The 27,810-nt window shown below is 47.9% G+C and overlaps 2 protein-coding genes across 2 annotated transcripts; one reads left to right on the plus strand and one right to left on the minus strand.

The window, feature by feature from the left end:
- Positions 1-10,432: 10,432 nt before the first annotated feature.
- On the plus strand, positions 10,433-19,948 carry LOC118376309 (small nuclear ribonucleoprotein Sm D1). Its single transcript, XM_035763011.2, has 4 exons — positions 10,433-10,650; positions 11,547-11,623; positions 11,927-12,118; positions 19,716-19,948. Exons 1-4 carry the CDS (start codon positions 10,637-10,639, stop codon positions 19,790-19,792), a joined length of 360 nt encoding a protein of 119 aa, XP_035618904.1. The 5' UTR covers positions 10,433-10,636; the 3' UTR covers positions 19,793-19,948.
- A 3,149-nt stretch (positions 19,949-23,097) lies between these two features.
- LOC118376308 (E3 ubiquitin-protein ligase znrf2-like) lies at positions 23,098-27,589 on the minus strand. The gene is made up of 5 exons (XM_035763009.2): positions 26,609-27,589; positions 26,179-26,320; positions 24,748-24,843; positions 24,513-24,618; positions 23,098-24,420 (listed from the first exon to the last, which is right to left on the minus strand). Exons 1-5 carry the CDS (start codon positions 26,774-26,776, stop codon positions 24,363-24,365), a joined length of 570 nt encoding a protein of 189 aa, XP_035618902.1. The 5' UTR covers positions 26,777-27,589; the 3' UTR covers positions 23,098-24,362.
- Between the last annotated feature and the right edge of the window lie 221 nt (positions 27,590-27,810).

Below are 27,810 nucleotides of genomic sequence, written 5' to 3' on the forward strand. Positions count from 1 at the left end.
TCAGCTTGAACCAGCCTAACTTGGCATCACATCCAGATATTCACATCAGCCAGTTCTGTAGCAGAACGGCGGTGGGTAACTAGCTAGCCATGTAGCTAGCTAACGATGACCAACGGCATATAGACAGAAATACATGGCTCCGGCTATGATTATAATTCTTAGTTAGTCACTAGCTTACAAGTGCTAGCCTGTTGAAAGAGCCAGAGACCAAGGAAATAAAGCAATTAGCCAGGCTAGGCTACATGGGGGAGTGGAGTTTATTCAGCTACATGGTGTGTTGCCTGGACACAACCATATACAGAGTCAGACAGGGTCTTTGTTTTTTTAGCTAGCTAGCTAACCCTTATGTTGAGTCTGATCCTTACACCTCAACCCTGGAGAAGGCACTGCGTTGCCGAAACGTTGGTTGCTATACCCATTAAACTTTTGGGAACATAATTAGAGTCTGAGACTTTCTTTATTTCTTTATAGAGTCTGACACTTAGCACACTGTGTATTGTTCTTGGGATTTCATCCATGGTGTGAAAATTGAAGTAGCTACTTCACCATGATAAGCTTATGAACACTGCGTTATAAATGCTATGTTATGAACACTTATAAGCTATGTGTTGTAAACACACCATGCCACCAAAAGCGAGTGGTTGTTATGGTTGGTAATTTTTGGCAATTGTAAACTGATTTGCTTTGAATCCATGTCAGAATGTTGTAATGCTGTTGACATGAGAAGACAGAGAGAGAAGAGAGGAAGATAGAGAGGGAGATGGAGAGAAGGGGAGAGGGAGATAGAGAGGAGAGGGAGATGGAGAGAAGGGGAGAGGGAGATGGAGAGAAGGGGAGATGGAGAGAAGAGGGAGATGGAGAGAAGAGGAGAGGGAGATGGAAAGAAGGGGAGACGAAGATGGAGGGGAGATGGAGAGAAGGGGAGATGGAGAGAAGGGGAGAGGGAGATGGAGAGAATGGGAGTCTACATTACTGGAGCAGAAAATGGTGGAGGAACAGAGATTGTTTATAAATAAATGGATCTGTGGATTTAGATACAGTGCATTCGAAAAGTATTCAGACCCCTTGACTTTTTCCACATTTTAGTACGTTATAGCCCTTTTCTAAAATGGATACAATATATTTTTTTCCCCTCATCAATCTACACACAATACCCTATAATAACAAAAGTTATTTTTGTTGTAAATGTATTAAAAATAAAAAACATAAATACCTTATTTACATAACTATGCAGACAATTTGCTATGAGTCTCGAAATTGAGCTCAGGTGCATCCTGTTGACATTGATCATCCTTGAGATGTTTCTAGAACTTGATTGGAGTCCACCTGTGGTAAATTCAATTGATTGGACATTATTTGGAAAGGCACACACCTGTCTATATTAGGTCCCACAGTTGACAGTGCATGTCAGAGCAAAGACCAAGCCATGATGTCGAAGGAATTGTCCGTAAAGCTCCGAGACCGGATTGTGTCGAGGCACAGATCTGGGGAAGGTTACCAAAAAATGTCTGCAGCATTGAAGGTCCCCAAGAACACAGTGGCCTCCATCATTCTTAAATGGAAGAATTTTAGAACCAACAAGACACTTCCTTGAGCTGGCCGCCCGGCCAAACTGTGCAATTAGGGGAGAAGGGCCTTGGTGACCAAGAACCCGATGGTCATTCTGACAGAGCGCCAGAGTTCCTCTGTGGAGATGGGATATCCTTCCTGAAAGAAAACCATCTCTGCGTCTCTATCACCAATCTGCAGCACTCCACCAATCAGGCGTTTATGGTAGAGTGGGCCAGACGGAAGCCACTCCTCAGTAAAAGGCACATGACAGCCCGCTTGGAGTTTGCCAAAAGGTACCTAAAGACTCTCAGACCATGAAAAACAAGATTCTCTGGTCTGATGAAACCAAGGTTGAACGATTTGCCTATTCTTTATCCCCTTACACTGTGTATAAGACAGTAGTTTTGGAATTGTTAGTTAGATTACTTGTTGGTTATCACTGCATTGTCGGAACTAGAAGCACAAGCATTTCGCTACACTCGCATTAACATCTGCTAACCATGTGTATGTGACAAATAAAATTTGATTGATTTGATTTGGCCTGAATGCCAAGCGTCATGTCTGGAGGAAACCTGGCACCATCCCTACGGTGAATCATGGTGGTGGCAGCATCATGCTGTGGGGATGTCTTTCAGCACAGGGACTGGGCGACTAGTCAGGATCGAGGGAAAGATGAACGGAGAAAAGTACAGAGAGATCCTTTATGCAAATCTTCTCCAGAGCGCTCACAACCTTAGACTGGGGTGAAGGTTCACCTTCCAACAGGACAACAGCCCTAAGCACACAGCCAAGACAACGCAGGAGTGGCTTTGGGACAAGTCTCTGAATGTCCTTGAGTGGCCAAGCCAGAGCTCAGACTTGAACCCGATCAAACATCTCTGGAGAGACCTGAAAATAGCTGCGCAGCAATGCTCCCCATCCAACCTGACAGAGTTTGAGATTATCTGCAGAGAATAATGGGAGAAACTCCCCAAATACAGGTGTGCCAAGTGTAACACTTCAGGTGTCGTAGGTGTGGAGTCAAACGCAGGAGACAGTGAGTGCAAAGCTGTGCGTCTTTAATAGCGCCAAACGCACCACAGGGTGCTCACAATAGTAACGGCCCCAAACACAGGGAATGAGAAATGTACAACGGAAAAGTAACGACCAGGCACTAACACGTACCTCTACAACAGAGCCGAAGGTTACACTGAAATAATCCCGCACAACAACCAGGCGGGCCGGCTGTCTAATAAAGACAAACTAATTAACTGATTAACCATGAACAGGTGCTACCACTAAACATACAAGGAGGGAGAGGAAAAACAATCAGTGGCAGCTAATAGGCCGGTGACGACGACCGCCGAGCGCCAACCGCCCGGGAAGGGGAAACACCCTCGGTCGGACTCGTGACAGTACCCCCCTCCTGACGCGCGGCTCCCGCAGCGCGCCGACACCGGCCTCGAGGTCGCCCGGAGGACGAGGTGCAGGGCGATCCGGATGGAGGCGATGGAAATCCCTCAACATGGATGGATCCAAGATGTCCCTCACCGGTACCCAGCACCTCTCCTCCGGACCGTACCCCTCCCAGTCCACGAGGTACTGCAGGCCCCTCACCCGGCGTCTTGAGTCCAGAATGGCCCGGATCGTGTACGCCGGGGTCCCCTCGATGTCCAGAGGGGGAGGGACCTCCGGTACCTCACTGTCCTGCAGGGGACCAGCTACCACCGGCCTGAGGAGAGACACATGAAACGAGGGGTTAATTCGATAATAGGAAGGGAGTTGTAATCGATAACACACCTCGTTTATTCTCCTCAGGACTTTAAAGGGCCCTACACACTGCGGACCCAGCTTCCGGCAGGGCAAGCGGAGAGGTAGGTTTCGGGTCGAGAGCCAGACCCTGTCCCCCGGTACAAACACGGGGGCCTCACTGCGGTGGCGGTCAGCACTCCTCTTCTGCCGTCCACTCGCTTGTCGTAGAGATTCCTGGACGGCCCTCCAGGTCTCCTTGGAGCGCTGTACCCATTCCTCCACCGCAGGAGCCTCGGTCTGGCTCGGATGCCATGGTGCCAGGACCGGCTGGTATCCCAACACACACTGAAAAGGGGACACGTTAGTAGAGGAGTGGCGTAGTGAGTTCTGAGCCATTTCAGCCCAGGGAATGTATCGTGCCCACTCCCTGGCCGATCCTGGCAATACGACCGCAGAAACCTACCCACCTCCTGGTTCAATCTCTCCACCTGCCCATTACTCTCGGGGTGATAACCGGAGGTCAGGCTGACAGAGACCCCAAGCGTTCCATGAACGCTCTCCATACCCGAGACGTGAATTGGGGGCCCCGATCAGAAACGATGTCCTCCGGCACCCGTAGTGCCGAAAGACATGGGTAAATAATGCCTCCGCAGTCTGCAGGGCTGTAGGGATACCGGGCAACGGGAGGAGACGGCAGGACTTAGAAAACCGATCCACAATCACTAGAACCGCGGTGTTCCCCTGAGACGGCGGAAGATCGGTCAGGAAATCTATGGACAGATGTGACCATGGCCGCTGTGGAACGGGGAGGGGTTTTAGCTTCACTCTAGGAAGGTGCCTAGGAGCCTTACTCTGAGCGCACACTGAGCAAGAGGAGACATAACCCTTAACGTCCTTAACCAACGTAGGCCACCAATACCTCCCCTGAAGGCTCCCCACTGTCCTCGTCACCCCAGGGTGACCCGAGGAGGGTAGGACGTGAGCCCACCGAATCAGCTTGTCCCGAACATCAAGCGGCACGTACCTTCGCCCGCTGGACACTGAGGAGGCGCGGGTTCAGCCCGTAACGCCCGCTCGATGTCCGAGTCCACCTCCCATACCACTGGGGCTACCAGCTTAGAGGCGGGAAGGATGGGAGTAGGTTCGGTGGACCCATCCTCGGTGTCGTAAAGGCGGGACAGTGCGTCAGCCTTCACGTTCTGGGAGCCCGGTCTATAAGACAAAGTAAACCGGAACCGGGTGAAGAATATGGCCCACCTTGCCTGACGTGGGTTAAGTCTCCTTGCAGCCCGAATATACTCCAGATTCTGGTGGTCGGTCCAGATGAGAAAAGGGTGCTTAGCCCCTCAAGCCAGTGTCTCCACACCTTCAGAGCTCTAACCACCGCTAGCAACTCCCGGTCCCCCACATCATAGTTACGCTCCGCTGGGCTGAGCTTCCTTGAGAAGAAAGCGCAGGGGCGGAGTTTTTTGTGGCGTACCCGAGCGCTGTGATAGCACGGCACCCACCCCAGCCTCGGACGCGTCCACCTCCACTATGAATGCTAGAGAGGGATCCGGATGCGCCAACACGGGCGCATCAGTGAACAGCGCCTTCAACTTGTTGAATGCCCTGTCCGCCTGTGCTGACCACTGCAATCGCACCGGGCCCCCCAGCAGTGAGGTAATGGGAGCCGCTATCTGGCCAAAACCCCGGATAAACCTCCGGTAGTAGTTGGCAAAACCCAAAACCGCTGCACCTCCTTTACCGTGGTTGGAGTCGGCCAATTACGCACGGCCCTAATGCGGTCACCTCCATCACCACCCCGAGGTGGAAATGCGATATCCCAGAAAAGAGACGGATCGTTTAGAGAACACGCATTTCTCAGCCTTGACGTATAGGTCATGCTCCAGCAGTCTTCCAAGCACTTTGCGCACCAGAGACACATGCGCGGTGTGAGTGGCCGAGTAGATCAGAATGTCATCGATATAAACAACCACCCCTGACCGCACAGGTCCCTGAGAATCTCGTCTACAAAGGATTGAAAACGGCTGGAGCATTCTTTAACCCATACGGCATGACGAGGTACTCATAGTGGCCGGATGTAGTACTAAATGCGGTTTTCCACTCGTCTCCCTTCCGAATACGCACCAGACTATACGCGCTCCTGAGATCCAGTTTTGTGAAGAACTGCGCTCCGTGGAACGATTCCACCGCCGTAGCGATGAGAGGTAGAGGGTAACTATACCCCACTGTGATGGCGTTTAGACCTCTATAATCGATACACGGACGCAAACCTCCCTCCTTTTTCCTCACAAAAAAGAAACTCGAGGAGACGGGTGAAATGGAGGGCCGAATGTACCCCTGTCCCAGCGACTCCGTGACATATGTCTCCATTGCCAACGTCTCCTCCTGGGACAGCGGGTACACATGACTCTTGGGAAGCGCAGCGTCTACCTGAGATCTATCGTACAATCCCTTCCCGGTCGATAAGGTGGTAATTTAGTCGCTTTCACTTTACTGAAAGCGATTGCCAAATCGGCATACTCGGGGGAATGCACACCGTGGAACCCTGGTCTGGACTCTCCACCGACGTGGCACCGATGGAAACTCCCAAACACCTTCCAGAACACTCCTCTGACCACCCCTGGAGAACCCCTTGTCTCCACGAAATTTTAGGATTGTGCCGGGCCAGCCAGGGAGTCCCCAGCACCACTGGAAACGCAGGCGAATCAATAATAAGAAAACTGATACGCTCCCTATGATTCCCCTGCGTCACCATGTCCAGTGGGACCGTGGTCTCCCCGACCATCCCTGACCCTAATGGCCGGCTATCTAGGGAGTGCACGGGGAAAGGAGAATCTATCGGCACCAGCGGAACCCCTAACTTAAGGGCGAGTCCGCGATCCATAAAGTTCCCAGCTGCGCCTGAATCGACTAGCGCCCTATGCTGGGAAGAGGGAAAAAAGTGAAGGAAAGAGATTAAGACAAACATATGGCCAACAAGGGATTCTGGGTGAGTCTGATGCTGACTCACCTGGGGTGACCGAGAAGCGTTCCGCCTGCCATCTCTACTCCCAGACGGACCCCCCCAGCACCGATCAGACGTGTGTCCTCTCCGACCACAGTTGGTGCAGGGAAGGCCTCCTCCTCCGGTACCCCTCGGCGCAGCCCCTCCCAACTCCATCGGAATGGGAGCGGAGGGGCTGGGTGGTGGAACGCACAGGACCCTCTCTGAACGGGCAGCCAGCAGATTGTCCAGTCGAATGGACATGTCAATCAGCTGATCCAGTGACAGAGTGGTGTCCCGACACGCTAACTCCCGGCGGACGTCCTCTCGGAGACCACACCTGTAGTGGTCCATAAGGGCCCTGTCGTTCCACCCAGATCCGGCTGCCAAGGTCCGGAACTCCAGCGCGTAATCCTGGGCGCTCCTCCTCTCCTGCCTGAGATGGAAAAGTCGTTCTCCCACCGCTCGGCCGTCTATAGGGTGATCAAACACGGCACGGAAGCGGCAGGAAAACTCTGGGTAGTGCTCCCGCGCTGAGTCTGGGCCATTCCAGACTGCGTTCGCCCACTCCAGAGCACGACCCGTGAGGCAGGAGATGAGGACACTCACCCTCTCCGCTCCTGAGGGAGTGGGTCTAACGGTGGCCAGGTATAGCTCCAGCTGAAGCAGAAACCCCTGGCAACCCGCCGCCGCTCCATCATAAGCCCTCGGTAGCGTCAGACGAAGGGTGCTGGAGTCGAGTGATGAGGAGTCCGGAGTCGGGGTGCCGAAGGTGGAGAGAGGAGACCACTCCTCTCCCATCGGTCCATTCTCTCCATCACTTGATCCATCGCGGATCCGATCCGATGGAGAATGGTGGTGTGGTGGAGAACCCGTTCCTCCATCGATGGGAGAGGGTTGGCTGCTGCTCCTGCTGACTCCATTCGATTTGATTCAGGTGCGGGATTCTGTAACACTTCAGGTGTCGTAGGTGTGTGGAGTCAAACGCAGGAGACAGTGAGTGCAAAGCTGTGCGTCTTTAATAGCGCCAACGCACCACAGGGTGCTCACAGTAACGGCCCCAAACACAGGGAATGAGAAATGTACAACGGAAAAGTAACGACCAGGCACTAACACGTACCTCTACAACAGAGCCGAAGGTTACACTGAAATAATCCCGCACAACAACCAGGCGGGCCGGCTGTCTAATAAAGACAAACTAATTAACTGATTAACCATGAACAGGTGCTACCACTAAACATACAAGGAGGGAGAGGAAAAACAATCAGTGGCAGCTAATAGGCCGGTGACGACGACCGCCGAGCGCCAACCGCCCGGGAAGGGGAAACACCCTCGGTCGGACTCGTGACACCAAGCTTGTAGCGTCATACCCAAGAAGACTCTAGGCTGTAATCGCTGCCAAAGGTGCTTCAACAAAGTACTGAGTAAAGGGTCTGAATACTTATGCAAATATGATATTTCAGTCATTCAAGGGTTTTTCTTTATTTTTACTATTTTCTACATTGTAAAATAGTAGTGAAGACATCAAGTGTGAAATAACAAATATGGAATCATGTAGTAATCAAAAAAGTGTTAAACAAATCAAAATACATTTTATATTCTCCAAAGTAGCCACACTTTTCCTTGATGACAGCTTTGCACACTCTTGGCATTCTCTCAACCAGCTTCACCTGGAATGCTTTTCCAACTGTCTTGAAGGAGTTCCCACATATGCAGTCCAACTCATCCCAAACGATCTCAATTGGGTTGAGGTCAGGTGATTGTGTAGGCCAGGTCATTTGATGCAGCACTCCATCACTCTCCTTCTTGGTCAAATAGACCTTACACAGCCTGGAGGTGTGTTGGGTCATTGTCCTGTTGAAAACAAATGATTGTCCCACTAAGCGCAAATCAGATGGGATGGCATATCACTGTAGAATTGCTGGTTAAGTATGCCTTGAATTCTAAATAAATCTTAGACAGTGTCACCAGCAAAGCACCCCCACACCATCACACCTCCTCCTCCATGCTTCACGGTGGGAACCACACATGCGGAGATCATCCGTTCACCTACTCTGCGTCTCATAAAGGCACAGCGGTTGGAACCAAAAATCACAAATTTGCACTCAAAAGAGCAAAGGCCAGATTTCCACCGGTCTAATGTCCATTGCTTGTGTTTCTTGGCAAGTCTCTTCTTCTTATTGGTGTCTTTTCGGAGTGGTTTCTTTGCAGCAATTTGACCATTAAGGCCTGATTCACTCAGTCTCCTCTGAACAGTTGATGTTGAGAAAATTCTGTTACTTGAACTCTGTGAAGCATTTATTTGGGCTGCAGTTTCTGAGAGAGGTAACTCTAATGAACTTATCCTCTGTAGCAGAGATAACTCTGTGTCTTCCATTCCTGTGGCGGTTCTCATGAGAGCCAGTTTCATCATAATGTAGCACTTGATGGTTTTTGCGACTGCACTTGAAATTTTCCAAATTGACTGATCTTCATGTCTTAAAGTAATGACGGACTGTCATTTCTCTTTGCTTATTTGAGCTGTTTTTGCCATAATATGGACTTGGTATTTTACCAAATATGGCTCTTCTGTATACCAACCCTACCTTGTCACAACACAACTGATTGGCTCAAATGCATAAAGTAGGAAATCAATTCCACAAATTAACTTTTAACAAGGCACACATGTTAATTGAAACGCATTCCAGGTGACTACCTCATAAAGCTGGTTAAGAGAATGCCAAGAGTGTGCAAAGCTGTCATCAAGGCAAAGGGTGGCTACTTTGAAGAATCTCAAATATAAAATATATTTTTATTTGTTTAACACTTTTTTGATTACTACATGATATACTGATTACATACAGTAAGTATACTGCTGTTACTGTCTATTATCTATCCTTTACCCCTACCTACAGTATACTGCTTTTACTGTCTATTATCGATCCTTTACCCCTACCTACAGTATACTGCTGTTACTGTCTATTATCTATCCTTTACCCCTACCTACAGTATACTGCTGTTACTGTCTATTATCTATCCTGTACCCCTACCTACAGTATACTGCTGTTACTGTCTATTATCTATCCTGTACCCCTACCTACAGTATACTGCTGTTACTGTCTATTATCTATCCTTTATCCCTACCTACAGTATACTGCTGTTACTGTCTATTATCTATCCTTTATCCCTACCTACAGTATACTGCTGTTACTGTCTATTATCTATCCTTTACCCCTACCTACAGTATAGTGCAGTGCAGTAGTGTATAGTAGGGTGTAACGTGATGCGCACAGATCATACAAACCATAACCTGGAACGATGGAGTATGGATTTGGAAACTTTATATTTTTGTACGACACCATTGTTATGATAATTGTTTGTTTATCGCAATTTTGTTCACGATAAGGTTTCTATTCAATTTGTTTTGTATTTTCTTGGTATTTTATTTAATGTTTCAAGGCCAGTGGGGTTGTAACCCAGACGACCCCGACGCTTTTTATATTACTGTAACCCTGGCGACCATAAACATTGGTGTTATTTGCGTCTCCATAGACGATACTTGATACATGAAAAAAAAACTACATTTCTTTCAACGTATTTTTATTTCATTTGGTCACTATGGAACACTTGGTTCATGTTACAGTGTAAATGCTTTTAACATGAGAGTTTATCAGTCTCGTCATACTTAAGACTCAATCTTTACTCTTTCTTTTCTGTGTAAAAGAAGGTAAGAATATGTCTAACTTGTTCTTTGAATGTAAATTTCTGTCAGAATTTTGGGAAAACATTGCAAAATACTTATTTACTATTATGCACACTGCCTATGTTTTGACATTAAATATATAATATGTTACAATTGCAATGATAACAAGACCACTGAAATTATTGTTATTTTTTAAAATTCTTGTTGCCAAAATTCTATACCAAAATTACACATTTTTCTGATTGAATTCAACTATCTTTTAAAACATTAACCCTAGTGAATAACAGAGTGAATACAATTGCACTAAACATTTTTTTATTTTTTATTATTTTGTATGTTTCAGTATTTTCTTATTAATACCTGTGTTTTGTTTTGTTAGACATGTGTGGCAATATAAGTCGATTTTTGTATCATGAATAAAAAAAATAAAAAATCTTGAAAAGCACCCCGAAAAAGATTTAAAAGACTCAGTCTTAACGTGTCATGCAATTCTATCAACCACTAGAAGGCAATGTTCACTTATCTTTTCTTTTTGCATTTCCTGGTTCGGTCGAGTTTTTATGACGTCGGTGATCCTGCAAAGAAAACGTATTTCATACAGCAGCGGCCTGTGATCCCACTTGTACGCTGTAATTATTTTGTTTTGTCTTTGGTGGAGGATTTGTCTGTAATCCATCACCAACATGAAACTCGTACGGTAAGCATATTCTAAAAATCAATCTTTAGTTTTATGCTTCAATGCAAGGTGAAAAATATGGGGTTGAGTAGATGGATTGATTTAGATTTGGAGTGCGAGTTTGTTCGCTGAAAGTAGTTAACGTTAGTTGATGTGATTACATGAGAGATATGCAAAAGCGACTAGCTAATTTATTCTTTGTTATATAATGAACGGGCTTTCAACCGCGAAAATAATATGCAACACGATCGTACGACTGCCTTTGAACTACCTGGCGACTTTCTATATGCCATTGTTTTCTGCTAACCGCAGATGTGCTATTGACGTTAGCTTGCTAACAGTAAGCTAGAAAACCACAGTGCAGGAAGGGCCCTGAATGGTTTCCCACCAACAATAGTTCATAACAATGTTGTGCTCTTGTCTAGTGTTCTGGTTGGTGTTCATCTTTCTCGTTTGTTTTGGACATTGCACACAGTAAACTAAGTAGCTACTTACCACTTGCTTCGTCCCGCAACGAGCCAACATTGTTTAGACTGATGGCTCGTTGCGGGAGCTCCCGTAGCCTGGCGTTCTTGATCAACCCAATCTAAACTACTCAGTTACACCAAAATACTTCCGATTCGTCGGGTTGAATGTATCCTTCGCTATCAAATAAGCTTTTTAAACACGTTTTTATCCAGGGTCTTCCATTTTCCGCCTGTAGAAGTGGGAGAACTTGGTACCTTACTGAGTGGTCTGGAATGGCCTACAGACGAAAAATAAGAGACCTTGGATTTAAAGTGTTTTTAAACCCGTTTCTGTCAAAACAATGGCTCGTTAAGTTGGTAAGGGATATTCACAACTTGATGAAACAGCATTTCTTGTAACATTGCCTCTACTCATAACCAAGCTGTCCGCCCTCCCCTCCTCTCCTCTAGTTTTTTGATGAAACTCAGCCATGAGACTGTGACCATTGAGCTGAAGAATGGAACCCAGGTCCATGGGACGATCACAGGTATGGACCATGTCCCCTCATGTCTGGCTGAACAACGGCTACACCTCCACTTAGGACTATTGAGATGCATCCAATGTAAACAAGGCCAAAAGTCAAGTTTAGGGTGCTGTAGCTGCTCAGTCCAAACAATGTTTACTATTGTAGCCTGTTGTCTCAAGTGATGTTTTTATTAGGAAACTCCACAGTTAAATTAAAGTTGGTGTTTTATGTCGGCACTCTTTGTCAGACACCTATGAGTAGGGTAGATGTGAATGGGGGTGCATTACCATAACATTAATGATTTTCATTAACTGTGTGCCTCAGGTGTGGACGTGAGTATGAACACTCACCTGAAGGCGGTGAAGATGACTCTGAAGAACCGCGAGCCCACCCAGCTGGAGAGCCTCAGTATCCGTGGCAACAACATCAGATACTTCATCCTGCCGGACAGTCTGCCGCTGGACACCCTGCTGGTCGACATTGAACCCAAGGTCAAGTCCAAGAAGAGAGAGGCTGGTGAGTACACAAGGAGACTGGGAGGAGGGGTGTGAGTCTGGTCAACATATCAGTGGAATATCGAAGGTTCCTGTCCTTGCCTCCCTCTGGGGATCAGAGGGAAATTGAGGAATACTTTTTAGATTCCACCAAAGTCAGTTAATTCCTGGTTCTCGAAAGCCAGTTCCACTGCATTTTTTCATTGTTCTCTTCTAATCAGGGACTGAGTTAGACCTGGGGTACCAGGTGTGCAATGAATTATCAGTTAGAAGAGAGACACAACAGGTTCCGGCACTCGTAGGATCAGTTTAGTTCCCCTTGTATAGACTGAAGGCTTTTGTGCCAGCCCAGAACCAAGACAGCAGAGTTGGCTAGCCAAAGACTTTCTGGTGAATTCAGTCAGGTGTTAGGTCGTTTGGCTGTAACTGAAACCTGTACTCACTACAGCGGTTCAGGGCCAAGAGCAAAGACCACGTCTGTTAAACTACTAGTTGAGGCATGTTGTAACTAGTTCAAATCAAACTTTATTTATACAGCCAAATTTCGGACATGGAATGCAACGTGGAAAAACTAATTTAAATAAAAGCTCAAACATTTTACTACACCACAAACAAGAAGATCTCTTTTAAATATGTCCACAGCCCCCCTTGGGTTCTCTGGCAGGCTATTCCAGAGGCTGGGGGCATAGTAACTAAAGGCTGCCTCTCCATGCTGGGGGACCTAATATGTCCACAGTCCCCCCTTGGGTTCTCTGGCAGGCTATTCCAGAGGCTGGGGGCATAGTAACTAAAGCCTGCCTCTCCATGCTGGGGGACCTAATATGTCCACAGTCCCCCCTTGGGTTCTCTGGCAGGCTATTCCAGAGGCTGGGGGCATAGTAACTAAAGCCTGCCTCTCCATGCTGGGGGACCTAATATGTCCACAGTCCCCCCCCGTTGGGTTCTCTGGCAGGCTATTCCAGAGGCTGGGGGCATAGTAACTAAAGCCTGCCTCTCCATGCTGGGGGACCTAATATGTCCACAGTCCCCCCCTGGGTTCTCTGGCAGGCTATTCCAGAGGCTGGGGGCATAGTAACTAAAGCCTGCCTCTCCATGCTGGGGGACCTAATATGTCCACAGTCCCCCCTGGGTTCCCTGGCAGGCTATTCCAGAGGCTGGGGGCATAGTAACTAAAGCCTGCCTCTCCATGCTGGGGGACCTAATATGTCCACAGTCCCCCCTGGGTTCTCTGGCAGGCTATTCCAGAGGCTGGGGGCATAGTAACTAAAGCCTGCCTCTCCATGCTGGGGGACCTAATATGTCCACAGTCCCCCCTGGGTTCTCTGGCAGGCTATTCCAGAGGCTGGGGGCATAGTAACTAAAGCCTGCCTCTCCATGCTGGGGGACCTAATATGTCCACAGTCCCCCCCTTGGGTTCTCTGGCAGGCTATTCCAGAGGCTGGGGGCATAGTAACTAAAGCCTGCCTCTCCATGCTGGGGGACCTAATATGTCCACAGTCCCCCCTTGGGTTCTCTGGCAGGCTATTCCAGAGGCTGGGGGCATAGTAACTAAAGCCTGCCTCTCCATGCTGGGGGACCTAATATGTCCACAGTCCCCCCTTGGGTTCTCTGGCAGGCTATTCCAGAGGCTGGGGGCATAGTAACTAAAGCCTGCCTCTCCATGCTGGGGGACCTAATATGTCCACAGTCCCCCCTGGGTTCTCTGGCAGGCTATTCCAGAGGCTGGGGGCATAGTAACTAAAGCCTGCCTCTCCATGCTGGGGGACCTAATATGTCCACAGTCCCCCCCTGGGTTCTCTGGCAGGCTATTCCAGAGGCTGGGGGCATAGTAACTAAAGCCTGCCTCTCCATGCTGGGGGACCTAATATGTCCACAGTCCCCCCTGGGTTCTCTGGCAGGCTATTCCAGAGGCTGGGGGCATAGTAACTAAAGCCTGCCTCTCCATGCTGGGGGACCTAATATGTCCACAGTCCCCCCTGGGTTCTCTGGCAGGCTATTCCAGAGGCTGGGGGCATAGTAACTAAAGCCTGCCTCTCCATGCTGGGGGACCTAATATGTCCACAGTCCCCCCTGGGTTCTCTGGCAGGCTATTCCAGAGGCTGGGGGCATAGTAACTAAAGCCTGCCTCTCCATGCTGGGGGACCTAATATGTCCACAGTCCCCCCTTGGGTTCTCTGGCAGGCTATTCCAGAGGCTGGGGGCATAGTAACTAAAGCCTGCCTCTCCATGCTGGGGGACCTAATATGTCCACAGTCCCCCCCCTGGGTTCTCTGGCAGGCTATTCCAGAGGCTGGGGGCATAGTAACTAAAGCCTGCCTCTCCATGCTGGGGGACCTAATATGTCCACAGTCCCGTCCCCCCTGGGTTCTCTGGCAGGCTATTCCAGAGGCTGGGGGCATAGTAACTAAAGCCTGCCTCTCCATGCTGGGGGACCTAATATGTCCACAGTCCCCCTGGGTTCTCTGGCAGGCTATTCCAGAGGCTGGGGGCATAGTAACTAAAGCCTGCCTCTCCATGCTGGGGGACCTAATATGTCCACAGTCCCCCCGGGTTCTCTGGCAGGCTATTCCAGAGGCTGGGGGCATAGTAACTAAAGCCTGCCTCTCCATGCTGGGGGACCTAATATGTCCACAGTCCCCCCCTGGGTTCTCTGGCAGGCTATTCCAGAGGCTGGGGGCATAGTAACTAAAGCCTGCCTCTCCATGCTGGGGGACCTAATATGTCCACAGTCCCCCTGGGTTCTCTGGCAGGCTATTCCAGAGGCTGGGGGCATAGTAACTAAAGCCTGCCTCTCCATGCTGGGGGACCTAATATGTCCACAGTCCCCCCTGGGTTCTCTGGCAGGCTATTCCAGAGGCTGGGGGCATAGTAACTAAAGCCTGCCTCTCCATGCTGGGGGACCTAATATGTCCACAGTCCCCCCTGGGTTCTCTGGCAGGCTATTCCAGAGGCTGGGGGCATAGTAACTAAAGCCTGCCTCTCCATGCTGGGGGACCTAATATGTCCACAGTCCCGTCCCCCCTGGGTTCTCTGGCAGGCTATTCCAGAGGCTGGGGGCATAGTAACTAAAGCCTGCCTCTCCATGCTGGGGGACCTAATATGTCCACAGTCCCCCTGGGTTCTCTGGCAGGCTATTCCAGAGGCTGGGGGCATAGTAACTAAAGCCTGCCTCTCCATGCTGGGGGACCTAATATGTCCACAGTCCCCCCCGGGTTCTCTGGCAGGCTATTCCAGAGGCTGGGGGCATAGTAACTAAAGCCTGCCTCTCCATGCTGGGGGACCTAATATGTCCACAGTCCCCCCCTGGGTTCTCTGGCAGGCTATTCCAGAGGCTGGGGGCATAGTAACTAAAGCCTGCCTCTCCATGCTGGGGGACCTAATATGTCCACAGTCCCCCCCTGGGTTCTCTGGCAGGCTATTCCAGAGGCTGGGGGCATAGTAACTAAAGCCTGCCTCTCCATGCTGGGGGACCTAATATGTCCACAGTCCCCCCCTGGGTTCTCTGGCAGGCTATTCCAGAGGCTGGGGGCATAGTAACTAAAGCCTGCCTCTCCATGCTGGGGGACCTAATATGTCCACAGTCCCCCCTGGGTTCTCTGGCAGGCTATTCCAGAGGCTGGGGGCATAGTAACTAAAGCCTGCCTCTCCATGCTGGGGGACCTAATATGTCCACAGTCCCCCCCCCCGGGTTCTCTGGCAGGCTATTCCAGAGGCTGGGGGCATAGTAACTAAAGCCTGCCTCTCCATGCTGGGGGACCTAATATGTCCACAGTCCCCCTGGGTTCTCTGGCAGGCTATTCCAGAGGCTGGGGGCATAGTAACTAAAGCCTGCCTCTCCATGCTGGGGGACCTAATATGTCCACAGTCCCCCCCTGGGTTCTCTGGCAGGCTATTCCAGAGGCTGGGGGCATAGTAACTAAAGCCTGCCTCTCCATGCTGGGGGACCTAATATGTCCACAGTCCCCCCCCCTGGGTTCTCTGGCAGGCTATTCCAGAGGCTGGGGGCATAGTAACTAAAGCCTGCCTCTCCATGCTGGGGGACCTAATATGTCCACAGTCCCCCCTGGGTTCTCTGGCAGGCTATTCCAGAGGCTGGGGGCATAGTAACTAAAGCCTGCCTCTCCATGCTGGGGGACCTAATATGTCCACAGTCCCCCCTGGGTTCTCTGGCAGGCTATTCCAGAGGCTGGGGGCATAGTAACTAAAGCCTGCCTCTCCATGCTGGGGGACCTAATATGTCCACAGTCCCCCCTGGGTTCTCTGGCAGGCTATTCCAGAGGCTGGGGGCATAGTAACTAAAGCCTGCCTCTCCATGCTGGGGGACCTAATATGTCCACAGTCCCCCTGGGTTCTCTGGCAGGCTATTCCAGAGGCTGGGGGCATAGTAACTAAAGGCTGCCTCTCCATGCTGGGGGACCTAATATGTCCACAGTCCCCCCTGGGTTCTCTGGCAGGCTATTCCAGAGGCTGGGGGCATAGTAACTAAAGCCTGCCTCTCCATGCTGGGGGACCTAATATGTCCACAGTCCCCCCTTCGGTTCTTAACTTAAAATCACGTCTGACATGTATTGTGATGCACAATTGTGGATTGATTTAAAAACCAATAGAAGAATTCTAGAACTCACGGGCAGTTAGTGCGGATACCTTAAAACCGGTGTAATGTATGCACTCTGTCTGGTCTTGGTCAGTACCCGTGCTGCAGCATTCTGTATGTTTTACAGGACAGGAGAGCATTCCAGCAGTCAAGTCTGCTTGTATGGATGAGTTCTCTGTATCAGCCTGAGCGTGAAACGGCCACGCCGTGGCAATGTTCCTCAAGTGATAATAAGCTTTTTTGTTCACATTCCTAATTTGATTAGAAATTTAGCACATAGTCTAAAATAACACCTAGGTTTTTTACCTGGTGTTTTATATTTTATTGCCTGTGAATGAATTAAAATGTGCTACACAGATTCTCTCTGTGCTTTGGCTCCAACAACAAGTAACTTGTCTTGGTTTAGCTGTGATCCCATCCAAAGTATTTAAATCGCTAATACAGTCTACATTCATCTGTGGCGCTAAAATCCTCTGACGCAGAAATGTAAAAGTTGTGTATCGTCTGTGTAGCAGGGAAGATCAATGCTGTGCTTTCTGATAATGATGCCACGGGGATGTGTGTGTCAGTCAAGAGTTTGGATACATCTCCTCATTCAAGGGTTTTTCTTTATTTTTTACTATTTTCTACATTGTAGAATAATAGTAAAGACATCAACTATGAAATAACACAAGTGGAATCATCTAGTGACCAAAGTGTCAAATATATTGAAATATATTTTAGATTCTTCAAAGTAGCCACCCTTTGCCTTGATGACAGCGGTGCACAATCCTGGCATTCTCTCAACAAGCTTCACCTGGAATGATTTTCTGATAGTCTTGAAGGAGTTCCCACATATACTGAGCACTTGTTGGCTGCTTTTCCTTCCCTCTGTAGTCCAACTCATCCCAAACCATCTCAATTGGTTTGAGGTCAGGTGATTGCGGAGGCCAGGTCATCTGATGCAGCACTCCATCACTCTCCTTCTTGGTCAAATAGCCCTTACACAGCCTGGATGTGTGTTGGGTCATTGTCCTGTTGAAAACAAATGATAGTCCCACTAAGCGCAAACCAGATGGGATGGCGTATCGCTGCAGAATGCTGTTGTAGCCATGCAGGTTAAGTGTGCCTTGAATTCTAAATAAATCGGTGACACCAGCGACGCACCATCCCACCTCCTCCTCCATGCTTCACGGTGGAAACCAAACATGCGGAGATCATCCGTTCACCTACTCTGCGTCTCACAAAGACACGGTGGTTGGAAATGTGTGCAAAGCTGTCATTGCGGAAAAGGGTGGCTACTTTGAAGAATCTCAAATATAAAATATTTTGATTTGTTTAACACTTTTTTTTTTTTTTGGTTACTACATGATTCCATATGTGTTATTTCATAGTTTTGATGTCGTCACTATTATTCTACAATGTAGGAATACAAAACAATAAAGCAAAACCCTGGAATGACAAACTTCTGACCGATACAGTGTGTATATAAACAGTGCCGGACCCAAAATCAAACCTTGTGGAGCGTCTCGTGTCATTAGGATTTTCTCGTGAGTGATGTTCACCAATTGTGACCAAAAACACACTACCTGTTAAATAGATCTTAAACCAATTTTAGAACTGGACCGGAGAGGCCCAACCCACCTCTCCAGTCTGTCCAGAAGGACATCATGGTCCACAGTGTCAAATGCAGCACTTAAATCCAAGAGTTTGCCAGACATGTTTGGCATCTGTGTTGGCTCTAAGATAATTTACTGATTTAACCAAGGGTGTCTTTGTGCTGTGGTAGGCACGGGAACAAGATTTGATTTTTTTTTTTTAATAGTTGGCACTTTAAAAATATATTTTTGCTATTTGAACACCAATTTCTCCTGAATTTTGCTTAAAAAATGAACAATTATGGAGGCCACTGTTCCTGGGGGCCTTCAATGCTGTAGAAATGTTTTGGTTCCCTTTCCCGGATCGGTTTCTCGACACCATCCTGTCTCGGAGCCCTACGGACAATTGTTTCAACCTCATTGCTTGGATTTTGCTCTGACATGCACTGTCAACTGTGGGACCTTATATAGACAGGTGTGTGACTTTCCAAATCATGTCCAATCACTTGAATTTACTATAGGTGGACTCCAATCTGTTTTATTTGTATTAACTTGCAAAAACATTCTACCCTGTTTCCGTTTTGTTTGCTGAGGATGTTTTATTTAAGCCTTATTCTAAAACAGATATCTTAACAAAAATGTGGAAAAGGTCAAGTGGCCTGAATGCTTTCTGAAGGCACTGTATATATTGATGATTTCTAAATCCAGGCACATTTAACAGGTGGGCTATTGATAAAAGACCTAATTTAAGATGCCATTTCACCCATATTCTTAGACAATTAAGGAAAGGACTGTTTTCACGTGTCCTAACTCCACTGCTGCCTCCACAGCATTGTTCTCAACGCCGATATGCTGGTTAACTTTGCTATTATGCACATAGCAACATGGTCTAGGAAAAGGCGACAATTCAACAGCGCGCTGTTTCAGAACCGCGGTCAGCAATCACTATCCAACACAGGAGACAGTAGTGCATTTGTTATTTAAAAAAAATATTTTATTTTATTAGTGTTGCACCATTATGTAATATAACCGTATACAATTTCAGTAGCACGTCTTAGTGATGGACTGTACCATCCCCGCGGCCTCCACAATGGATTAGTCCACTCAGACAGACGCGAATCAGACTGGTGTGGTGTAGGTTACTGCTTGACTAAAAGAATCTCTGTTTACCAACAGCTTGTCGACTAAATGGAGTCAGCCTTACATCCTTCTGATGATGCCATGACTGAGTTCTCGCCTTCAATAGATTTGCTTCATCAGACTTAAATCAAAACTGGCAATCCCGCCTAAAGTATTGAGGCAAACGCTGTTCAGTCAGCGACCTCTCCCAACAAAGACCAACGAGACCCAAGGAATAGGAGAGTCTAGACATTTGTGATGTGTAACTCATCTCTAATAATTTCTTCTCTCGCTTTTTCTCTCCCTCTCTCTTCAATCTCTCTCTCCAGTGGCTGGGCGTGGAAGGGGCAGAGGAAGGGGGCGTGGCAGGGGGAGGGGCCGAGGCAGGGGAGGGCCCAGGAGATGATCGCCATGACGGCGCAGATGTCAGTCATGTCCTACTGTTTGTACAGCAACGTTTTTTTGTCACTTTTTTCTCTCTCAGGAAACTTTTGTGAATCCTGAACATGTTTTTATTTTTTTCTTATTTTGTACATTAAAGATGTTTCACACGAACAGCAAATGAGGTGTCTGTGCTTTATTGCCTTTCTTTAGTTGATGTGCACGTTGTGTAGTTCAGAACACGTCTGAGGCTTTATTCCAGAGGAATGTTTTTGGGTGGGCTGACTAGATCAAATCTTGTAAATGAATGATAATGTTTCAGCCGCGTGAAAATGCTACATTTGATCCTTTGTGCTAACCTCGTTCCACCATCTTGATCTCGGAAGTTTACAGGACGGTGGATGAGGCTAGTTCATTCTTTGTCCATCAATAACACGTTTACCAAATAACCACCACCTGGTAACCCATCCGTAGTGCTACTGATAAATACTGGGCCAGGATGGTAAAGATGTCAATGGATCACTTTTTGGTTGAATTCAGCGCAGGCCGCAGGTCTTTGGATTGACATACAATAACATGATTGTCCCTATCATGCCGATGAACTGTATGTGGAGATACGTTGCCCTGTTTAGATTAAATTTTTCAGGGTTAGAAAGGGAATTAGGATATGACCAAGGGAATATAGAAATAATATAGCGTTAGTGGGATTTGCACGAAACTAAAACATAAACAAGCTGAAGTAAAACGTCCCAGAAATGTTCCATACGCACAAAAAGCTTCTCTCCAATTTTTGTACATCCCTGTTAGTGAGTATTTCTCCTATGCCAAGATAATCTATCCACCTGACAGGTGTGCATATCAAGAAGCTGATTAATTAAACCGCATTATTACACAGGTGCACTTTGTGCTGGGGACAATAAAAGGCCACTAATGTGCAGTTTTGTGTCACAACACCACGGATGTCTCAACTTTTGATAGTGTGCAATTGGCATGCTGACTGCAGGCACGTCCACCAGAGCTGTTGCTAGAGAATTTAATGTTGATTTCTCTACCATAAGCCGCCTCCGCCGTTTTAGAGCACGTGTGTGTGTGGGTTAGCGGTTTGCTGATGTGAGCGGCGTGCCTCTTGGTGGAGGTGGGCTTAAGGTATGGACAACAATTGCATTTTATCGATGGCAATTGGAATGCACAGCGATAGCTTGACAAGATCCCGAGGCCCATTGTCGTGCCATTCATCCGCCACCATCGCCTCATTTTTCAGCGTGATCAAGTAAGGATCTGTACACAATTCCTGGAAGCTGAAATTGTCCCAATTCTTCAATTGCCTGCATACTCACCGGACATGTACACGTCAAACTGGCCCAATGGGTGACAACAGCATCTTCCAGTTCCCGCCAATATCCAGCAATTTAGCACAGCCATTGAAGAGGAGTGGGACAACATTCCACAGGCCACAATTAACAGCCTGATCAACTCTATGCGAAGGAGATGTGATCCACGCTCCTTTTTTTTTTAAAGGTGAAATCCATAGATGAGGACGTAATGAATTCATTCCAAATGAATAATTTGACTAAAATTAACTATCTCAGTAAAGTCTTTAAATTGTTAAATGTTGCATTTTATATTTTGGTAGTCATTTTCAGCACTGCTCAAAAAACCAACAGGTTTAATTAAACTAAGATATTGAGTATTACATATTTTATAAACCTAGCTGTGACTGACATTTCTCCCGATGGCCAAATAATGTGTCTACTGTAGCCATGAACACTCTTAAGTCATGCACTATGCCTTCACTCAATTAGCCCCTTAGCCAATGAGATGAGCCGGACACACTAAGAATGCCGACTGCATGGGCGATGATGGGTTGTAAAAAGTGTAAATGATTATATCACTATTTCACTTTTACATATTTCAACACGTCTTTTTTTATGGTTTCAAGGCTGGCATTATCGCATGAACCTGGTTGGTAACTTGCTTACTATCGCAAGGTTTTGGTCCAGACTCCAGCTGCGAAACACGGCTATATTTCACTGCACCGGCCGACTGAAGTTAATGGACAAGTAGGCTAGCTACGATTAGTTTGGATATTTCAGACTCTCCTGACGTAGCTTGTAGGAGATCACCAAGTAACATGGAGTTTAACAATAACACAGAGGATATTAATTTCTCCAGTCCATATATAGAATAGAAGGGACAACAATAGAAATTGAATAATATTGTCCTCACTTACGCAGTGAAAAATTGTCAGACTCCAGCCACACTAGTCATAGTCTGTTCTTCCTGCACCGGTGTGCCAAGTCTAGGTCCAAAAGGCTCCTTAACAGCTTCTAACCCCAAGCCATAAGACTGCTGAACAGTTAATCAAGTGGCTACACGGACTATTTACATTGCCCCCCGAACCCCACGTTGCTGCTGCTCGCTGTTTATCTATGCATAGTCACTACAAATTCCCTTGACTATCCTGTACCCCCCAAACATTGACCCGGTACCCCCTGTATATAGCTTCGTTATTTTATTACTTTTAACTTTTTATTTAGTAAATATTTTCTTACCTGCATTGTTGGTTAAGGGCTTGTAAGTAAGCATTTCACGGTAAGGTCTGGACCTGTTGTATTCAGCTCATGTGACAAATAAAATGTGATTTGAAAAATGTGCCTGTCACAAAGGGTCTTTCTTTCCGTTTCCCATCTCTCCTCCCCCATCCACTCTCCCAACCCCTGCAGGACGACATCTTGAATGAAGTGCCTTGCTCAAGGGCACATCTGCAGATTTTTCACCTCGTTGGCTTGGGGATTTGTACCAGTGACCTTTTGATTACTGGCCCAGTGCTTTTTTGAACCGCTAGGCTACCTGCTGACCCTGCCTATTCCGCCCCTGACCAAGAAAATAATAGTTTGCGGCTGAATCTAGTTGATGATCCAAATGTATTTATAAAGCACTTCTTACATCAGCAGATTTCTCAGTGCTGTACAGAAACCCAGCCTAAAACCCCAAACAGCAAGCAATGCAGGTGTAGAAGCACGGTGGCTCGGAAAAACTCCCTAGAAAGGCCAGAACCTAGGAGGAAACTTAAGAGAGGAACCAGGCTGAGGGGTGGCCAGTCCTCTTCTGGCTGTGCCGGGTGGAGATTATAACAGAACATGGCCAAGATGTTCATCCCTATTGGGTTCTGGTCAAAAGTAGTGCACTCTGTAGGGTTTAGGGTGCCCAGACAGACTCCATGAAGACTGACGTGAATTGGATGTGGGAGAGATTAATGGTTTAATTGAAACAGGAGACACTAATGTATTTAAAGGACATATAAGGAATGTGAATGAGTTACTTCAGAAATCAATTTGATACATTTTTATTCTTAGTTTCTTAAACCTCTGAAAGTTCTGATTCAGTAATATTAAAACACAGTACACATGTAACACCCATGATTTAGACATACATTAATGATAGTGTACATATATTTTTACAGTACATATTCTGGAGCTGATTTGTACTTTAGTTCTTTATTTCGATGAATTCAAGCTCTTATGCAAAATATACATATTACAGTGAAGTCTGGAGTAAATCAAAGGTTTTAATTCCCTGTTCCTTTACATTTATTTTACACAACCACAGACATAAAAATTAAGGTCAACAGAACATGCGATTTGATAATTGACACAAGTACAAATGAAGGACAGAAGTAACTGCATGCTTCAGCCACAGCACTCAGACCGTGTGTCTTACTACAGTAGAAACGGCTGTCTAAATACCCTCATTCTACACCGTTAAAATCAAACCCATTATTCCATTGTTATAATACAGTAATACTAACAATGAAGTTATCCACCCCTACCCACTAAGCACTACCCACTAGAGTAGATCTGAGAGGAATATGAAGTCTCGCTGTGTGTCCATGCTCCACCGTGTTCCTCAAGTCATCATCGTTCATCAGTGTCTTATATAAGCACGAGCAGCGTCCTCATTGTCAGTCAGTCAGCTGAGGTACAACTCTCAGAAGACGGGTCCTGGCCCAGTCTATTGAAGTCTATGGTGAGCATCTCTAAATGAGCATTCCAGGCAAATTAGGGGTATCCTGGTGAGGCAAAAGAGTAGGCTGCACTTTACAGGCTAGAGTCGTCATTCTTCAAACACTGGTCAGACGTAGATATAAGTAGAGTAGATTCACGGACAAGCAGGTCAGCCGTAGATCTAGGTGAAGTAGATTCATAGGCCAGCATTTCATGAAGAAGTAGATCTGGATGAAGTAGATTCATAGGCCAGCATGTCATGAAGAAGTAGATCTAGGTAAAGTAGAGTCATAGGCCAGCATGTCATGAGGAAGTAGATCTAGGTAAAGTAGAGTCATAGGCCAGCATGTCATGAGGAAGTAGATCTGGATGAAGTAGATTCATAGGCCAGCATGTCATGAAGAAGTAGATCTAGGTAAAGTAGAGTCATAGGCCAGCATGTCATGAGGAAGTAGATCTGGATGAAGTAGATTCATAGGCCAGCATGTCATGAAGAAGTAGATCTAGGTAAAGTAGAGTCATAGGCCAGCATGAAGACGTAGATCTAGATGAACTAGGTAGATAGTAGACATGCCGTGGGTTTCTGAAGCTTTAATCCGAGGGGTGCTCTGGACACGAACGATTCACCTCAAACCACTCGTCTATACACCTGAGAGCCGGAGAGAGAGGGAATCACGAGTAAAATAACAGCATCTTACTGTGATCGTGTGTGTGTGTGTGTGTGTGTGTGTGTGTAGTTACCCTTTGTGGTAGATACAGAGACAGGGCAGTCTAGCGATGGTGTCTCCCTGCTCCATCTCGTCTAGACAGATGGCACACTCCTCACTATCCTTCTCCAGAACGTCCTCTGGGACAAAACACACCACATTATCATCACCATCCTGACATCACTACCATGCTAGCCAATCAGAAGGCCAGACGGACAGGCAGACTAACAAGACATAACACACACACACGCATACAGTCACACACTGACCGTTGTAGGCGAGTCGTGGCTTGGTGAGACACATGATCAGGTGGATCTCCATCTCATCTGACACCAAAAACTTACTGCACACAGGACAGTGGAACCCTGGGAAATATAGAACCGGACATGTCAGCGCTCACACAAATAGGTCATAGGTCAACCATTGGTCAACCATTGGTCCTCTTCTTATCTGCCCAGCGAGGGAGGGGGGTGAGAACAGCCTAGCGAGGAGGGGGTGAGAACAGCCCAGCGGGGAGGGGGTGAGAACAGCCCAGCGAGGGGAGGGGGGTGAGAACAGCCCAGCGAGGGGAGGGGGTGAGAACAGCCTGCCATGAGAACAGCCCAGCGAGGGGAGGGGGGTGAGAACAGCCCAGCGAGGGGAGGGGGGTGAGAACAGCCCAGCGAGGGGAGGGGGTGAGAACAGCCTGGAGGGGGGGTGAGAACAGCCCAGCGAGGGGAGGGGGGTGAGAACAGCCCAGCGAGGGGGGAGGGGGTGAGAACAGCCCAGCGAGGGGAGGGGGTGAGAACAGCCCAGCGAGGGAGGGGGTGAGAACAGCCCAGCGAGGGGAGGGGGTGAGAACAGCCCTGCCATGATAACAGCCCATGAGGGGGGGTGATAACAGCCCAGTGAGGGAAGGGGGTGATAACAGCCCAGTGAGAACAGCCCAGCAAGGGGAGGGGGTGAGAACAGCCCAGCGAGGGGGTGAGAACAGCCTGTGAGAACAGCCTGCCATGAGAACAGCCCAGCGAGGGAGGGGGAGAACAGCCTGCCATGAGAACAGCCCAGCGAGGAGAGGGGGTGAGAACAGGGGAGGGAGGGGTGAGAACAGCCCAGCGAGGGGGTGAGAACAGCCTGCCATGAGAACAGCCCAGCGAGGGGGGGTGAAAACAGCCCAGCGAGGGGAGGGAAGGTGAGAACAGCCCAGCGAGGGGAGAACAGCCCGCCATGATAACAGCCCAGCGAGGGGAGGGGGTGAGAACAGCCCAGCGAGGGGGTGATAACAGCCCAGTGAGGGAAGGGGGGTGATAACAGCCCAGTGAGGGAAGGGGGGTGATAACAGCCCAGTGAGGGAAGGGGGTGATAACAGCCCAGTGAGGGAGGGGGGTGATAACAGCCCAGTGAGGGGGGGGTGATAACAGCCCAGTGAGGGGAGGGGGTGATAACAGCCCAGTGAGGGGGTGATAACAGCCCAGTGAGAGGGGTGATAACAGCCCAGTGAGGGGAGGGGGTGATAACAGCCCAGTGAGGGGAGGGGGTGATAACAGCCCAGTGAGGGGAGGGGGTGATAACAGCCCAGTGAGGGAAGGGGGGTGATAACAGCCCAGTGAGGGAAGGGGGGTGATAACAGCACAGTGAGGGGAGGGGGTGAGAAGAGCCCAGATTCCTTGTTGTGAAATAAGATGTGGTGTAGACAGTCAGGCCCAGGAATACACACGTACCTCCCAGTAGGTTAGGGGACAGGTGAAGTGGTAGAGAGCCAATCATCAGCTGGTGTTCTCCTCTCTCCCAGTCTGGTTCCTCCTGGTCCAGACTGTTACCGAACACATCCGTCCTGCTCCGCCCGCCATGAGTTACATTAATCTGGTGGATACACACACACACACACACACGTCAAGATACTGGACATAGATATGACTGAATTACACAGGCATAACTGACCATGGTTTGAACCTGTGTACCACAAGACTGTGTTAGCCTCCTGAACTAAAAGCCTTGGCATTGGCTTGGTGAGCTAAAACAAGACTGTGTTAGCCTCCTGAACTAAAGCCATGGCATTGGCTTTGTGAGCTAAAACAAATCTCCATGTCTCAGGCAGTTACTCATCATGTAACTGTTGTCCCAAACCACTTCCATTACACTCATACACACCTGGTGGTAGGAGCTGGGTCGGTTCCATCCGGTGTAGTGAATTTGGGGCCCACCAGGCCCAGCTGTGTATCTGAACACTGGGGTAGTGCTGCCTCCAGAGGAGGGGACAGGGCTAGAATATGCCCGGGTTCGACTCTCAGCCATGGGGCTACTCTGCCTGACACCCATGATGGCTCCTGTCCTGTTCTGATGTCCACAAAATATGAAGTCCTGTAAGGTCTGTGAAACAGAAGTTCTAGCCAGTCCTCTACAGTCTCATAAAGCTTTCCAAAATCAGGTGTCAGGTGTTGAAAATGGTCCTACACACTGTGCAAAGTTGCAGATAATTGTTTATTCGCTATATCAATTTGATTATATCTGTCCCTATTCAAATAAACCATAAATAGCCTCGGAAAAATGCTGGAAACTCGACGTCACAATAGAGACAGAGAGCGCATGACTGTGTCCAGTCCAGCAGTCGTGTAGACAGCCAAAACAAAGGGAAACAGACAAAGAAATATCAGTGGTTTGAAAAGTCAATAAAAGTAACCTCCAATATAGAACGGAATTATTTTCGATGAACAAAATGCACTCCCAGCTCGCTGCTTCAGATCGAAGTGTATTATTGCGTCGCAGAATTATTCCAATATTCCATGCGCTTTGGTCATGGGTGGTTTGCCGCACAACAACTCAACAACTCCTACACCGCGACTGTCCCACTTTAGTGACTATATGCACACTTTCTCCATTACAAACTGAATTTAAAATATAGGCTATTACAATCTCACGAGTGTCTAAAAGAAAGCGGCGTCGCTCTTGAGTTCGAGCTGCTCTGCTGTAGTCTATCTAGTCTGCTGACTGTGATTGTTGACGAGAGAGAAGCAGGAGCTGCCCTAATGCCCTCTTCCTCTTGTGTGTGTGTGTGTGACAGGTCAAGTGACGTCAACCCCATGAGCAACAGTTGCACGGACACAGATCATTACACAGCGTTTCCAAAACGACGTCTTCACGACCCCAAGCGGTGCGTGCACGTGTTGGTCTTTGCCCGAACAGTACACAGCTGATAAAAATTATCACGACTTGATGATTAGTTTATTATTTGAATGAATGGTGTAGTGATAGGGAAAAAACTAACCATGCAGGGAGTTTGGGAAACCCTGGATAGACATAGTAGGTGTTAATAAAAAGCCAGTCAGATATGACATTAAATATGTAATATAGAT

The sequence above is a fragment of the Oncorhynchus keta genome, chromosome 19, assembly GCF_023373465.1.
Source record: "Oncorhynchus keta strain PuntledgeMale-10-30-2019 chromosome 19, Oket_V2, whole genome shotgun sequence".
Lineage (NCBI taxonomy): Eukaryota > Metazoa > Chordata > Actinopteri > Salmoniformes > Salmonidae > Oncorhynchus > Oncorhynchus keta.